At 38.2% G+C, this 17,143-nt stretch overlaps 1 protein-coding gene across 1 annotated transcript in view; it reads right to left on the reverse strand.

Annotated features, from left to right (window-relative positions):
- Positions 1 to 17,143, reverse strand: part of TTYH2 (tweety family member 2) — a 91,276-nt gene that overhangs the window by 41,958 nt on the left and 32,175 nt on the right. The window contains exon 4 of the mRNA XM_074224648.1: positions 1,319 to 1,539. Within this exon, the coding sequence (XP_074080749.1) occupies positions 1,319 to 1,539 (221 nt within the window). The remainder of the gene's footprint in view (positions 1 to 1,318; positions 1,540 to 17,143) is intronic.

Genomic DNA, 17,143 nt, shown 5'->3' on the forward strand with positions numbered 1-17,143 from the left:
AGTTACTTTGTGCCTGCCAGCAATCCCTCCCCAAGACTATATTGGAACATTGACCCCAAAGGCCTTCTCAATCCTATGTCCTGCATATAAATACTTAATCCTATTTGTGTATTCATTCAACATTTCATCCTATCCAATGTTACAGATTAACCTTTCTAGAACAGCACTGATTATTCACTAGGCAACGAGGTGCCATTGAATATTTTTTAGCCTGGGATCAAACTCTAGCCTGACATTCAAAACCCTCCACATTTGGCTCTCACCCTACTTTTTTCTTTTATTATAGTCAATCCCTGTACTAAAGCCACAGTGTTATTCTATAGGCTCCAAGTATCTCTTACCTGCTGAAATTCTACTCATTATTCATGGTCCGGTTCAAATTTCAAATATTGTATGTAGCCTTCCCTGAAGTTGGGCATATAACTTGGTAAGGGGAATGCCTGGAGGCAAGGAAACTCATCCAGAGTTGAAATAATCCAGGTGAGGAGATGTCTAAAGTAGGGTGGTGTTTATGTGAGTGGAGAGAAAGGAGGGGTCAGGGGTGTGCTAAAGCCAGCCCAAAATCGGAAATGTTAAATTTTCAGTGTGAGCAGACTTGCTTTATTGTTTCCTTAGCTGTCTAGACTTAAAAGATAGAGAAAAATGTTATAATAAACTTTAAAAGTCAGATACATCTGGTGGGGGTGAGGAGGAGGAGGTTCCATTGTTTATCAGCACATCCCTCCTCCCATATCTTAGTTATCCTACTCTGCCTAATAGCACAATTGTTCAACATTGTACTTGCTGTAAATTTATGCAAACAGGGCAAATGCTTGTTAAATTCATTTCATTCATTTTATCCCTACATTCACCTTAGACTTTTGCAACTTTTCCTTAAGAGCAGGAAGCTTGTTTATACCCTTCTAAGAAGCACCCAAATTACCTGCCATTGACAACCATTTGCTTATTCTTTTTTTGTTTAAAGGTTTTTGCAAGGCAAACAGGGTTAAGTGGCTTGCCCAAGGCCACACAGCTAGGTAATTATTAAGTGTCTGAGACCAGATTTGAACCCAGGTACTCCTGACTACAGGGCCAGGGCTTTATCCACTGCGCCACCTAGCTGCCCCATCATTTACTTATTCTTATTCTCCCCGCCCCCTGCAATCAAGGTGACTCGTCCACAGTCATGTAGCTACTATCTGAGGTCAAATTTGAACTCAGGCCCTCCTGACTCTAGGGCTGATGCTCTATCCACTGTATCACATTAGCTGCCCACAATCATTCGCTTATTACATTTTCTGGATATCTGCCTACAGTTTGCCCACAACTTCTTTCTCACCTGTAATATTCTACATAGATGGTCTTGTTGGCCACCTCTGTCAGCTTCATGCTAACATCCCTCCACACAGGCAGGCCAGAGAGCTGCAGGATAATGTTGCCGGACATCTGCTGCACGAACTTCAATGTCTGTATATAGTCACCTCGAGTGGCAAAGATCTCACTGAGTCTTGCCAGGTGCTGCTCCAGATTCACCTTCATTTTCATTGTGGTGCCTGAAACCTGGGGATAGAGAAGGAAGAACAGAAGAGTATAAGTGGGTGTCATTCAGGTTAGGAGGACAGATGCCAGAGGTATGCAAGGCAGGGATCACCCTGGAGGAAGAACACTTTCTTAGCCTGTATTGCACAACATTAGAAATTTTTAATTTGGGGTGTATGGAACCCCACCCCCACCTCACTCAGGATTATCTGTACAATGGGATGAACATAAAAAGATTTTTAGTAACTATATTTCTTTTTTTTTTTTTTAGGTTTTTGCAAGGCAATCGGGGTTAAGCAGCTTGCCCAAGGCCACACAGCTAGGTAATCATTAAGTGTCTGAGACCAGATTTGAACCCAGGTACTCCTGACTACAGGGCCAGTGCTTTATCCACTGCACCACCTAGCTGACCCTCAACTATATTTTTTTTTTAATTTTTTAAAAAACTTATTTATTTTGAATTTTACAATTTTTCCCCTAATCTCACTTCCCTCCCCTCACCCCCCACAGAAGGCAGTCTGTTAGTCTTTACATTGTTTCCATGGTATACATTGAATCTAAGTTAAATGTGATAAGAGAGAAATCATACTTTTAAGGAATAAAATGAAGTATGAGAGATAGCAAAATTACACAATAAGATAATGGTTTATTAATTACTATAGTTCAACAGAATTGGTCTCCCTAGTAATCTTCTGTAATCTTATGCAAAAACATTCTTCCAAAAAGACTATTTAAGGAGTCCATGACACAAAAAAAATTATGAACCTCTAAACTAAGTATATACAGAACCACCTCTACCCATAAAATAAAAATGAGATCTATCATGAGAAATACATTGGGATATGGTAAGAGTTACACAAATGATTGTAATTTATCTATATAACTATATACTGAGAAAGTTTTTTGGCAAAGAACTTATCTCTTTTCATTCAAATAAAAGCATTTCAGCCCTTTCCCCCCATTATTCTGTTTTTGTTGCCTTTGTGTTACTATTCTAGAAAAGCACAATTAGAGGCCTCACTGAAATGATATATGAATCAGATCTGAGGGAAAATTGAAGTCCAAATAAAACCCATGTGTATTATTTTTTTTAAGAAGTGAATGAATGCACACATTTTTAGTGCCAGAAAAATCTATTATCCATAGCCATAAGTATTCATTTTGCAATCAGTCTAGTCAAGTGTTACAGTAAAGACTCAAAACCTTGTCTGGTGGTTTCTAACACATGAAGGGCACAAATCCCCAAAACATTTGGGAAAAGTAATTGAACTATGTCTCAGAAATATAAATGACTAGTCCTATCTCTGGGGGTGGGAGTCTGGGAGAAACAAGATGTTCCAGATGGGACAGGTCACTTCACAGCAACTCACCCTCTTGCCCATGAGTTAGGGTCCTTAAATCAAGCGTCTGTGTGTGTGTAAGGTGTAAGGGATGTTAAGTGGGTGGAAAAAGTTTCCTAATCTGGCCTAAACCAGCCCAGATTATTATTCCTGGAACTTATTTCTTACAAAAGAAGTGAGAATCTTGATCTTCATCAAGAGAGACAGGAAAAATTTTAAGACGAGATCCCCCTTTTTTGTTTCCATTTTCCTTTGTTAGAAATAGGTGGGTATGGACTCCAGTTCTCAAATTGTTTTTATAATTACAAACCTAATGTTAAACTAAGCTTAGTTAATGTTTAACCCATGCTCTAATAGTTTTATTATATGATTCCTATAAAAATAATCAAATCATACCATTAAAATTGCTATATTAAATTGAAGATGAGCAGACCTGAAACTCTAAAATCTAAAAGCAAGATGCATCTTCTATCTCCAAAGAATAACTCTAGATTCATACAAGAGGAGGGGTCATTTTTAGCTCATGTGCTTCTTCTCCATTACTTCTAATTTGAAGGCTAGTGGCTATGTTCCTGTCCCCACAACTGACAGCAACATCCATTTAGGCAACAGCAGAAATTGTAAGTGATGACAGTGCCGCTGCTGTCCTTGATTACCAAATGAGTAGCGTGTTAAGGACATGGTGTAAGCAAGGCAGTTTTCAATGCAGGAGATAACAAGGTTCTTTCAGTCTAGGAAAGCAGCTTGGGATTCTGCCAACCACCTCTCTGCAGCAGAATGGTGGCCAGGCGTTTATCCAGCAGAGCAGCTGGCTTCTCTTTCTTTTTACAAGCTTTAGACTTTTTCACCTAATCTAATACATGTCAAAGGAAGGAGGCTGGATTTTGAAATGAAGAAATAAAGACATAACTGAATAGAAGAAAAATATATCTAATTTCAGACAGCTCTGTATCTCAGAAATTGATGGTGAAAAAATCTTTAGAAGGAACAGAAATTGCTAATAATGACATAATAAAACTGCTCAAAAAATGAGAATAATTAATAACAATGATAGCTTAAATTTATGCAGGGTGTCCCAAAAGTCTTAGTGATGTTGAACTTTCTCAAACTTAATAGATTAAATTTGCCATAAGACTTTTGGGACATCCTATATAGAGCTTTGAAGATTTGCAAGTGCTTTATATAAATTTGATCTTCACATTCACTTTTTGCAGGTAAGTTACACAATTTGGCCCATGATCATGTCTAGTAAGTATCTGAGGAAGACTCTGACATTAAGTCTTAGTGTGGCATCTGAATTTTTTTTAACCTGTATGTAGGTGGCTAATTAATTAAATTACACTTTGGTTAGCATTATTAACCCACCCAAGTCCATTATAATCAGAGGCAGCACTTATATAGCAGTAGCAGGGGACATATGGATAGATTTCTGTGGGTCCTAACTATTATAATTTTCCATTTGTTGTCTCACTGGGGACAACATTTGCATCATCTTTTCATCAAATAAGATTGCAACCCATAGGCAATTTAGCCATTAGAAATCTGACTGTGAGACTAGAGAGGTTCTATGACTCATTCGTAGTCCCATCCATAGTGAGATTACTATAGCATCACAAAATTTGAGAGTCGAAAGAAATCATATGCAACAAGAGGTCATTCAAACTATGTTTGAAGCTTTCCAAGGGAAGGGAAACCTATGGGACACTGAGGTGGCACAGTGGATAAAATATCAGCCCTGGAATCAGGAGGACCTGAGTTTAAATCTGACCTCAGACACACACATAGTTGTGACCCTGGGCAAGTCACCTGACTTTGATTTCCTTCCCTACCCCCAACTCCAAGAAATGAAACACAACAAAAAAGGAAAGCTATTTATGTCTTGCCCATTCTTAATTTTTCTTGATAAATAATCTAAAGCAATTTCCATTCAGTACCTTTAGTTTCTACTCTCTGAGATCAAACAAAATAAATCTAATCTCTCCTTCACATGTTGGGCAATCAGATATTCGAAGCTCTCATGTCTTTCTTGAAACGTTTTCAAACTAAATGATCCCAGTTCCTTCAAATAATCCTCATATGACATATCCATAAGACCCTTCCTCAACACGGTTGCCCTTTTATGGATATTCCTCAGTCTACTAATGAACCTAGGGCCCTTCATTTTACCAGTGGTTTTCAAATTTTTTGACCTAAAATGACCTTTTCCTCATACTAAAAACATTATTGATTTTTAAAAACAAATTTATCGTTTTTCTCATTCCTTTCTTCTTAAAGTTTGAATTCCAAATTCTCTCACAAACCACCATTCATTGAGAAAACAAGTAAATGATATTAATTATACATGTGAAATCACATAAAACTTATTTTCCAATTAGCCATATCACAAAAATAAAAATAAAGCAAGAAAATTCGTCTTTAATTTTGCAGTCAGTTCCTCTGAAGTCCTCCTTTATTGTGGTGGATAGCATTTTTTCATCATGAATCCTTTGTAATCATACTGGATTATTTTATTCATCAGAGCAGCCAAGTGTTACACAGTGATCTCCAGTTCTTCTCACTTCACTTGTATCAGTTCATATAGGTCTTGCAATAATTTTTCTGAAACTACCTCCCTAATCAAATCTGATAGCATGATAGTAACGTCTAATAATAAATCAGTCATTGATTAATATCCCCTTAATTTCGAGTTCTTTGCCACTACAAAATAAGCTGGTATAAATATTTTCTACATCTAGGTGCATTTGCTTTTACATTGATTTCTTTGGGGTTCAGACCTAGTAATGTTAATGCTGGATCAAAAGATATGAACAATATTATATATATTTAGCTCCAAATTGTTCTTCAGAACATTTGGACCAGTTCACAATTCTAACAGTATATATTAGTGTACCTATTTTCCTCAAACCCCTCTTGCATTTGTCATTTCTGATAGGTGTGAGGTGGCACTTTAGAGTTGTTTTTATTTACCTTTCTCTAATCTCTAATCAATAATGATTTAGAACTATAAATAGTTTTGATTTCTTCTTTTGAAAACTGACTGTATCTGTCCTTTAACCATTTATCTATTGGGGAATGCTAATAGAATGGAATTTTTTTTTTAAAAAATTTAACTTAGCTCCCTATATGTTTGCATAATGAGGACTTTAGCAGGGAAACTTGGTATAAAAAATTTTGGCACTGTTTTATTGTCAATAGTACCTTTTAGCAAAGTTTGGTTTCCTTGATCACCTCTTCTAATTAGATCTATTTTTGCTTTTGCTTTATAGGAGATCCTTTTCCTAAATTCTGCTTCAGCCCTATATTTTAACTCTTTCTATGCATCTGTGTTTCAAATGTCTCTCTCTCACTTTTTTTATATTTAATATTTATTTATTCTCATTTTGTACAAATAATGCTTTTTTATACATTAATAAAATATTCTTGTTTAAGAGTAAACAAAGTACCCCCTCCCCCACAAAATATAGACTTGCTGGAGGGATAAAGTAAAGGGGAGAGAAAAAATTAAAATTAAAAAAATAATAGTAATAATTGTAGGTATGGCCAGGTGGCACAATGGACAGAGCACCAGCCCTGGAGCCAGGAACACCTGAGCCCATATCCGGCCCCATACACCAATCAATCACACAGCTGTGTGACATGCAAGCCACCCCAACCCCACTGCCCTGCAGAAACCAAAAAAAAAAAAAGACCCCAAATAAAATAAAATAGTAATAATAGTAGGGGTGGCTTGGTGGCGGGCAGAGCATTGACCCTTCAGCCAGGAGCACCCGGGGCCAAATCTGGCCTCAGACACCCCAAAATCACCCTGCTATGCAGCCCCAGGAAGGCCATCCAGGCCCATTTGCCCTGCACTCCCCCAAAATAATAATAGTAAAAACTGTGCTTCAATCTTTGTTCCAGCACCAACAACTCTGTTGCGGGTGGATCACATTCTTTATGATAAGTCCATCACAAAAGTTACTTCCATATTTTTCCACAATTGCCATTGCTGATTGCAACTCTCTCCTTTTGTATTTCTCCACTACCACGTACTATATTTTCTATCTCCTTTCACTCTGATTCTGCTGGAGGGTAGCTGAGTGGTGCAGCAGGCAGATCCACGGCTCTGGGGCCAAGAGGCCCTGAGCCCCCCATACCACCCCTTAGGCCCAGCATCCACCTGGCCCTATGGTCCTGGACCACTCACCTCCCATGGTCCATCCTCTCCTCCATCACTCACATCACCCCCCTTCCCCCTGTCCCCCCTCCTTCTTACTCCAGATGTCTATACCCCATTGAATATATATGCTGTTTCCTCTCCTAGCTACCTCTGATGAGAGCAAAGATTCCCTCATTCCCATATCATTGCAATAGCTCATTGAAATAAAGCAAAATCTTATTATATGAAATATCTTGGCCTATTCCCCCTCTCCTTTTTCTTTTTCCCATTACATTTCCCTTTTTTTCTATTGACTCCATTTTTATACCATATTTTATCTTCAAATTCAATTTTCTCTTGTTCTTCAACTATAAAAGCTCCTTCTACCTGCTCTATTAACTGAGAAGGTTCATATGAATATTATCAATGTCATTTTTCTATGCAGGAATACATGCAGTTCATCATCATTAAGTCCCTCTATTTTCCCCTTCTCCTCCACTCTCTAAAGCTTTGCCTGAGTCTTGTATTTGAAGATCAAACCTTCTGTTCAGCTCTGGCCATTTCAACAGGAACATTTAAAATTCCCCTGGTTCATTGAAAGTCCATCTTTTTCCCTGAAAGAGTATGTTCAGTTTTGTTGGGTAGTTGATTCTCAGTTGCATTCAAAGCTCTTTTGCCTTTCGGTATATTATATTCCAAGCCCTATGAGCTTTTAATGTAGTTGCTGCTAAGTCCTGTGTGATCCTGACTGCAGCTACACGTTATTTGAATTGTGTCTTTCTGGCTGCTTGTAATACTTTCTTTTTGACTTGGGAGTTCTGGAACTTGGCTATAATATTCCTGGGGGGTTGGTTTTTTGGGATCTCTTTCTCAGGGGGATCGGTGGATTCCTGCATCTCTCTCATTTCTTTTCCCAGTTTTTCTTCTAACTCCCTCATTTGATTTTCAAAGTCTTTTTTGAGCTCTGTCATAGCCTGAGCCCAATTTCTGTTTTTTCTTGGAGTCTTTAGATGCAGGAGTTTGTGCTTCCTCATCTTCAGACTGAGTATTTTGATCCTTTTTGGGATCATAGATAATGTATTTCTCAATGGTGTTCCTCTTTTTCTCTGCTTGCTCCTTTTCCCAGCCTAAGCCTGTTTTTGGGGTGCTTCCTGAGCTTTTGGGACACTTCCACAAGGATCTCAGTGTGTGAGGTTCTGTCCTTCCTCTTGGTCTGTATGAGCCCCTCTCTGCCACAAGGATGAGGTGGGGGGTCCCTGCTGTTCTATGGGGAGCCTAGACTGTGATCAGGATCTGAATGTGGTCAGATCCCCAGAGTCCTGTTCCAGGAGCAGAGCTCTGCAGTCTCTCTTCACTCCCCTCCCTAGGTTCAATGGGCTCATGCTCTAGGGGCTCCTGCTTACTGGCTAGGCCTGCTTCTGTTTCCTGGATCTGGACATGCTGCTTGCTGTGTGCCCTAAGGGCTGGGCTCCCACGTGCTCACTCTGACAGGGGTCCCCTGCTGTTGTGTGCTGCCTGCGGCTCCCAGCGCCCTGGGGCTGCCTCCAGGAGGCTGAAGTTCTTTTGCTCTGGCAGGCCGCCCCTCCAACCCCAGGGAGCAGAGCCTTTCTGCTTTTTTCCAGGTTACCTGTCTCACTGGGTCCCTCTGTGGGTTCTGTCTCGTGAAAATTTAGTTAAGAGTCCTTAGTTTCGAAGCTTTGAGAACGCCTAAGACAGGATCCAGTCTTGTCGCCATCTTGGATCCGCCCCTCTCTCTCACTTTTTGCAAGGCAATGGGGTTAAGTGACTTGCCCAAGGTCACACAGTTAGGTAATTATTAAGTGTCTAAGACTGGATTTGAACTCAGGTCCTCCTGATTTCAGGGTTGGCACTCTATCCACTGTGTCACCTAGCTGTCCCAAATGTATCTCTTGTAAACAACATGTAGGATTCTGGTTTTTAATCCATCCTACAATATACTTCTATTTTATGGGTTACCTTATTCTATTCACATTCACAGCAATAACAGTGTATTCCCCTCCATTCTATTTTCTTGTTAATCCTTCTTTTGCTTCTAATCACTGCCTACCTTAATTTACATTCCCTTTTATCACTTCCTCCCATCCTATCTCTCTCTCTCTCACTTTTTAAAATGTTTTTATTTAAGACAATGGGGTTGAGCGACTTGCCTAAGGTCACACAGCTAGGCAATTATTAAGTATCTGAGGCTGGATTTGACTCAGGTACTGACTCCAGGACCACTTCTCTATGCCACCTAGCTGCTCCCACCCTATATCTCTTATCCCCTTCCCCTTCTGTTTCCCTAATGAATAAAATAGATTTCTATACTCAGCTGAGGGGTATTTATATTCTTCCTTCTTTAAATCAATTCTGCTGAGTGAGATTCAAGCATTGCCTTCCATGCCCCTCCATTATAAAATATGTGCCATTTATATTAAGAAATTTCCTCGGGGGCAGCTAGGTGGTGTAGTGGATAAAGCACTGGCCTTGGAGTCAGGAGTACCTGAACTCAAATCCAGTCTCCAACACTTAATAATTACCTAGCCGTGTGGCCTTGGGCAAGCCACTTAACCCCATTGCCTTGCCAAAAAAAAAAAAAAAAAAAAAAGGAAATTTCCTCATTCTACTTCTCCCTTTCCCCTACTCCCAGTGCATCTTTTTCACAATGCTGCCCCTCTTCTGGGAGGAAACATAACTGAATCACATTCTGGCTCTCTATGTAGCCTCCTGATTGCCCTAATAATGATAAATTTCTTAGGAATTACACGTATCATCTTTACATATGAGAATAGAAATTTTAACTTATTGAGTCCCTTAGGATTACTCTTTTTACTACCTTTTTATGCTTCTCTTGAGTTTTGTGTCTGAATTCAGATTTTCTATTTACCTCTGTTTTTTTCCAATAGGATGTCTTGAAAGTACTCTATACTCAGTTTTACTGCTTAGGTGATTATTGGTTGTAATCCTACCTCCTTCACTAGAATATCATATTCTAAATCCTCCCCTCCTTTTACTTGGAAGTTGCTAAATCATATGTGATCCTGACTATTACTTGATGATGAATTGATTCTTTCTGACTCCTTTGGATTTAAAGATTTCAGGGCAATTTCTCTTTATAATTTCTTGAAATGATGTCTATGTTCTTTGTTTTGATCATTGCTTTCAGGTAGTCCAATAATTCTTGAATTTTCTTTCCTTTGTTGTTCTTTGTCCATGGAAATAGTTCATATTTTCTTTCATTTTTCATTCTTTTGACTTTTGTTTTGTTTCTTGATATCTCACAGAGCTATTAGCCTTTCCCTGCCCCATTCTAATTTTAAAGGTATTTTATTCATTGAGCTTTTGTACCTTCTTTTTCATTTGGATTATTCTGCTTTTTAAGGAATTCTTTCCTTAAGTGAATTTTTGTGCCTTTTTTACCATTAGGCCAATTCTGTTTTTTAGGGTATTATTATTATTATTATTATTATTATTATTATTATTATTTATTTATTTATTTTTTTTAGGTTTTTGCTAGGCAATGGGGTTAAGTGGCTTGCCCAAGGCCACACGGCTAGGTAATTATTAAGTGTCTGAGACCAGATTTGAACCCAGGTACTTCTGACTCCAGGGCCGGTACTTTATCCACGCCACCTAGCCACCCCTGGGTATTATTTTCTTTAGTATTTTACTGCACTTTTCTAAAAAGCTAAATTGTAAATTCTCTTTATAACTTTTTTTAGTTTTTGGAAAGCAATGGGATCGAGTGACTTGCCAAAGGTCACACAGCTAGGTAATTTTTAAGTATCTGAGGCCGAATTTGAACTCAGGTCCTCCTGACACCAAGGCCAGTGCTCTATCCACAGCACCACCTAGCTGCCCCTCTTTATAATTTTCTTATTCTTTTCCCATTTTTTCTTCTACTATCCTTAATCTCTTCCAGGAATTCTTGTTGGGTTTTAGTTCAATTAGGATTTTTTTTGAGGCTTCAGATGTAGCTATATTTGACACTGTTATCCTCCTCTTAGTTTATATCTAGGTCTTCCCTGTCACCATAGCAGCTTTTTATAGACAAGTTCTTTTTTGTTGTTTGCTAATTATTTTCCAGTTTATTTCTCGACTATGTCCCTGAGGACAGAGAGGTGCTGTCACAACCTTTAGGCTTTTTTGTGTTGGTATTGTCAGTTCTGGGGGTCTCCAAGTTTTCAGCACTTCCAAGGAGGTATGATAAAAGGAGAGGTGTGCTTAAGGTTCTCCTGGTCTGGGCTTTAGTCTTTACTCAGAAAGAATACTTGCTCCCCTGTAGCCACAACTCTTGGACCTGCATCCAGGTCCCCTGCTCCTAGGCAGCCTCAAGAACTGCACTCCTCTTGACCTTGGAACTGCAATCAGGGTCTCTGTTCCCTTTGGGGTTACTCTCTACCCTGGAACTGTGACCTAGAATTGCACATGGATAAAAGAACTGCAATCAGCACCAGCTGTACCCACTGCCAGCATAAGGTTCCCTTTAATCTTTTTCTGACCAATTGTATGACACTCTTATCATCCCAGGACTGCTGCTATTGCCCTCTCTGCTAGTGCTCTTGCGATGCTGTGAGCTGGCCCCTACCTGGTCACAAACTTCCCCTGCTGGCCTCCTAGATTCTCTTAGACTGGAAAAATGTCTCACTGTGATTGTTGGCTCTGTTCCATAATTTGATTTTAGGAGTCATTTTAAAATTGTTTGGAAGGGAATGTTAGAAGAATTCAGTTGAGTTATTGCCACTTCACCATTTAAGTGCCACCTCCTCTTTACACTCTTAAAATTTATTGAGAACCATGAAGAGCTTTTTAAAAACACTGGTCATATCTATTGATGTGTTATTGCATTAGAAATTAAAATTGATAAAAATTGGAAAATATTTCTTAATGCTTTTAAAAAGAATAATATAACCATTACATGTTAACATGAATAATATTTTAATGAAAAATATATTTCCAAAACAAAAAATTAATGGGAAGAATGGCATTGTTTTACATATTTTTATAAACCTCTTTATTATCTGGATCAACAAAAGACAGTTGGGTTCATATCTATTTCTGCAATCAAGATAGTGCAATGTTGCTTTGATTTAAGCACATAAAGAAAATCTGACTTCCCACAGATATGTAATTGGAAAAAAGAGGAGTATTTTAATAGGCAAATTATGTCTTAGTATTATTATAAAAATAATTTCAAATACATGGATCTCCTAAAAGAGTCTCTGGAACCTCCAGGGTCTACAGGCCATACTTGGGAACTATTACATTATATCCTGCTGCCTCTTCTTTGATACTTGGTTAAATATTTTTCTGATAAAAATATTAAGCAGGTAATACAGCAATCAAGCAGACCCCATTTGGTCCATGATGGAAGTTTAGATCCCAGAAACTAGACAAAAGCTCTATCTAATGAGTTTGAGGGAATAAAAGAAATTTTTCCATAGCTATTTTGAGAACAATTATGCTAACTTTTTGCTATTGTGGAAGATACTGAGAAGAAAACTGGTAACTTTACTTGTTTTATTGTAGTGCTGGTGGTATCTTTTCTTCTCAGGGTTTTTCCTCCCTCTCACAAATTGGGAAGAGTGAGAACTAGAGATTTTGCCTAAGTATAAACATTCTATTCATCTGTCTACTATCATACATTGAAACTCTATCTGGGTCCATTCCCTAATGGTTAACAAACTCCTAGTCCTTCTCATTCCCCCAATTGAGTTATTGCCAAAGAGCCAAACCCTGCCCCTCCAAACCTTTTTACCCTCTCTCTCATCCTATCTCCAACACATGTTTTCTGTATGCCCATGTCTAACACTATGTTCTATGCTCCCCAATTCTGTAATTAACAAACTTTCATTTTAGATCTCGTCCACCTTTTCATTTTTGACTCTTTTTGAGACTTAGATAACACTGCCTCCTTAGCCATCTTTTAAATCACAAGTTGTACCCTATCCAAATTTATCATAAAATCCAGAGTCTGGTGGCTTTTCTCCACTGATTCCAGGACAATCTCCAGTCTTTCTCAATAAATTCAATGTCTGACTCACAGTCTCACTGCCTATTCTAACTTCTTCTGTCCTTACAATAGAAAATTTCATTATGAGTTCAGGCTTCCTCCAATGCCCTAACTTCCCAGTTTCTCAATCTATTCAATTCCTATTACCTTCACTCAACCACACAAAGGTATGATCATACCTTATCTTGCCAGTGTCCAAAAATATTTGACTGCTAGGATTAAGAACTCTGAAATCCCTTTATCATTTTATCTTTTTCCTAAACTAATTTTGATTCTTATCTACAACCTCCAAACCTTCCACAATTCAGGGTTTTTTAGTGACCCCCCAACCCTTGCCTATACACATACATTCCCAAATCTTTTTTCACATCATTCCCCTCCATGCACTCCAAAGTCTAGTTATAATGGCCTTTTTAAAAAATTGTTGTTCAGTTATGTTCTATTCTTTATGACTCCATTTGGGTTTTTTTTGACAGCTGTACTAGCATGGTTTGTCATTTCCTTCTCCAGCTCATGAGACAGGTGAGGAAACTGAGGCAAATTATGTTAAATGACTTGCCCACAGTCACATAGCTAATAAGTCTTTGAGGCCAGATTTGAACTCAGGAAGTTGAGTCTTCCTGACTAATAGGCTCGATGTACCTAGTCTTCCAACTTGCTATTCCTCAAACATGATACTCCATCCTGAATTCTGTCTCCTCAACCTTTCTTGGAATTCATGGTTTCTTTCAAACTCACCTTAAGGCAACTTCTAGCTATAATCTTTCCTGATCCCTCCTAGTTGAGAGAATCCTCCCTTCCCAAAATACCTTGAACTCATTTTGCATAAATTCTGTTTATATCTCCTGTATTTACTAATATAATTGAGGGTAAATAATTACTAAAATAATTGAGGGTAAAAACTATTTCATTTTGGTTTTGAGATCTCCAGTGATTAGCACTGGGGATCTGGGATGTTTATTGATTAAACTAAGAGATACTAGTATCCTAGACTTGCTCAATACCAAACCCAAGTCTTTCGACTTCTGTGCTCAGTTCTGTTTTTATGCTTCTCTTCATAGTTTAGTAGCTTATAAATACCTTTGTAAAAAACACAGACTTTCACCAAGAAGGAAAAAAACTTGTCAATCTGCAATTATAAATATACCATAATTTTCTACTTAAGCTTAATGCCAAGTAAGGAAGGATTGCCCTTGAGAAATGGTATGAGGGAAGTCATCAGAGAAATGAGCTACCAGAAAAGATTCTGGGCCAGCAGGGTGGCATTAATGAGGAATGAAAGGGTCTAAAACTCCAAAGATTATCTTTACCAGAGATGTTGAAGACATGGCCAGCCAGAACCAGATTAAAATGTGTTTGAGAAATGTTTAGCTAAATACATTCTTTTAAAAAAAATGCAACACAGATAATGCTAATCTGTGGTTTTTTAACTCAAAGAAGTCTATTGTACAAACTGGTAAGGGGAAAAAACCTATATAAGATATATTTGGTAAAAGAATTATTTATGCTGGAGTAACGTAACTTAAAATACTTCTGAAAAGCATCAGAACTCTGATCCATTCAGTGAATACTTAGGACTTCAGAGAGTTAACAGTGAAATAGCCTTCCTTTTTCTTGACAGAAGTAGGGAACTAGAGGTTCAGAATGAGACATATGATATCAGACATGATCAGAGTATTTCTGCATTTATTAACTATTAGGGGCCAAGGGCTGTGTTAAACATTAAATACAAGAAAAAACAAAAATAGTATGTCTCTTCAAGAAGTTCATACTCTTATCAAGAGATGATATGCAAATAACCAGGTACAAACAAATACAAATGGGGTAAACTGGAGATAATCATGGAGGGAAGGTACTAGCTATTAGTAGGACTGAGAAAAGTTTCTTATCCAAAGTGGAATTTTAGCTAAGATGCAAAAGAAACTGAATAAGTGGACTTCTTTCATTTTACAGATGAGGAAACTGAGACTCAGAAAGAAGTTACTTGCTCACAGCAGTCTCAGAACAGAAAGCTAGAAGGATGTGTGGTTAGTATATTAGATTTGGAATCAGTTTGAGACTGAATCCTGTTTCAGATACTTCCTAGTTATATGACCCTGGTGAAGTCACAATCTCAGTTAAACCTCAGTTTCCTTAATCATATCTATCTCTTGGAGACCTGAGAGGATCAAATGAGATAATATATGTCAAAGTACTTTGAAAATCATAAGTACTAGATACTATCTATTGTTATTTTAAATTTATTACTTTGCTATTCTTTTTATTATTTAGTTCATCTGTTTACTCCAGGTTACAAAGCACTTCCTCCTCACGATAAGCTGGTAAAATGAGAACTGAGATGAACTAAAGTCACAAAACTACTTTGGGGCAGCTAGGTAGTGCAGTGGATAGAGCACCAGGCTTAGAGTAAGAAAGAGACATCTTCTTGAGTTCAAATCTGACCTCAGATACTTACTAGCTGTATAACCCTAGGCAAGTCACTTCTTCCTGTTTGCCTCAGTTTCCTCATCTGTAAAATGAGCTGGAGTGGGGCAGCTAGGTGGCAAAGTCCATAGAGCACCACCAGCCCTGGAATCAGGAGGACCCGAGTTCAAATGTGGCCTCAGACACCTAATAATTACCTAGCAATATGACCTTGGGCAAGTCATTTAAGCCCACTGCTGAGCAAAAGCAAAATAAAATAAAATAAAACAAGCTAGAGAAGGAAACGGCAAACCAACCCAGTATCTTTGCCAAGAAAACCCCAAACAGGGTCACAAAAGAGTCTGTCAGTATTGAACACACACACACACACACACACACACACACACACACACACAGAGGTAGACCTAGAACAAAAATCTAGACTTCCTGACTTCCAGGCTAATGCTTTCCATTCCACAACACTTTTTTCTGTAGGGGACATAAGGAAGCACCCAGCCAGTTTTGTTGCACCAAAGCTGGCTCAGGTGACCTGCTCCCTTAAAATCTTTCATAAACAGAGTCAGAAGACACACAAAATTAGTGCATTTCCCTCTTGCACAGGGGAGGGAGAAGTATTGGTGATAGATTATGGTCACTTTATCACTCTAGACTCTGACCAGGCACCAAGCATGATTAAAAAAAAACTCTAGACCTGCCAAAGAGTTGAGTCACTATGAGGTTAGTAAGTAAAGGAAGCTAAAGGTCAATGTATTGAGGGAAAGGATTCAAAGATAAAGATTATATTCACTTTGTTGTCTGAGTAACATGGCTCATTAGACATTGGATTGCAGTGTAGAAGAAAACCACCCCTATGGTATTGATGAAGCATAGAGGAAAGCCTCAATCTTACTTGATCATTCACACATAGGAATTTCCTCTTCAACTGGGTCCCTCTTCCCAACATCTCCTCTCAAAAAATTAATAAAATAAAAAAAAATTGGGGGGGATGGGGAAGGGAATGGGGGGGTGGGATTGTAAAATTCAAAACCTCACAAAAAACTACTACTGTAGGGGCAGCTAGGTGGCATAGAGCACTAGCCCTGGAGTCAGGAGTACCTGAGTTCAAATCCGGCTTCAGACACTTAATAATTACCTAGCTGTGTGGCCTTGGGCAATCCACTTATCCCCATTGCCTTGCAAAAACTAAACTAAACTAAAATAAAATAAAAAACTACTACTGTATATAATTGAAAAACAATGCTATATAAATAAAAAAAGAAAAGAAAAAAGAAAAAAACAAAAAAAATTTAAAGGAGAGTTTGCAAAGTGGATTACATGCATTATTTCTTGATCCTCACAACACCTCCAAGAGATGGAAGTGATATATCCCTATTTTTCTTGATGGTCACAGAGCTAATAGCTAGAACAAAGATTTGAACTTGAATCTTCTCCTAGTGCAATGATTTCTCCCAAAATTAGGGTTGGTTATTACTAAAACAAACCAACAAACAAAAACCCAGAAAGAATTAGAACTAATTCACATCAAAATTTGTGAAGAAGCCTGGAAAGTCATCAATGTTTAGAAGCTTTTGTAGGTTTTTCTAATTTTGTGGGTAGAGGCAGCTAGTAACGAAGGTTTCAAATCTATTCTCACATTAATTAACTGCTTCAATATTCCTTATCTGTAAAATGGGGAATAATATGTACCATCCAGGGTTGTTGTGAGGATCC

Source organism: Macrotis lagotis, chromosome 2 (genome assembly GCF_037893015.1).
Source record: "Macrotis lagotis isolate mMagLag1 chromosome 2, bilby.v1.9.chrom.fasta, whole genome shotgun sequence".
Lineage (NCBI taxonomy): Eukaryota > Metazoa > Chordata > Mammalia > Peramelemorphia > Peramelidae > Macrotis > Macrotis lagotis.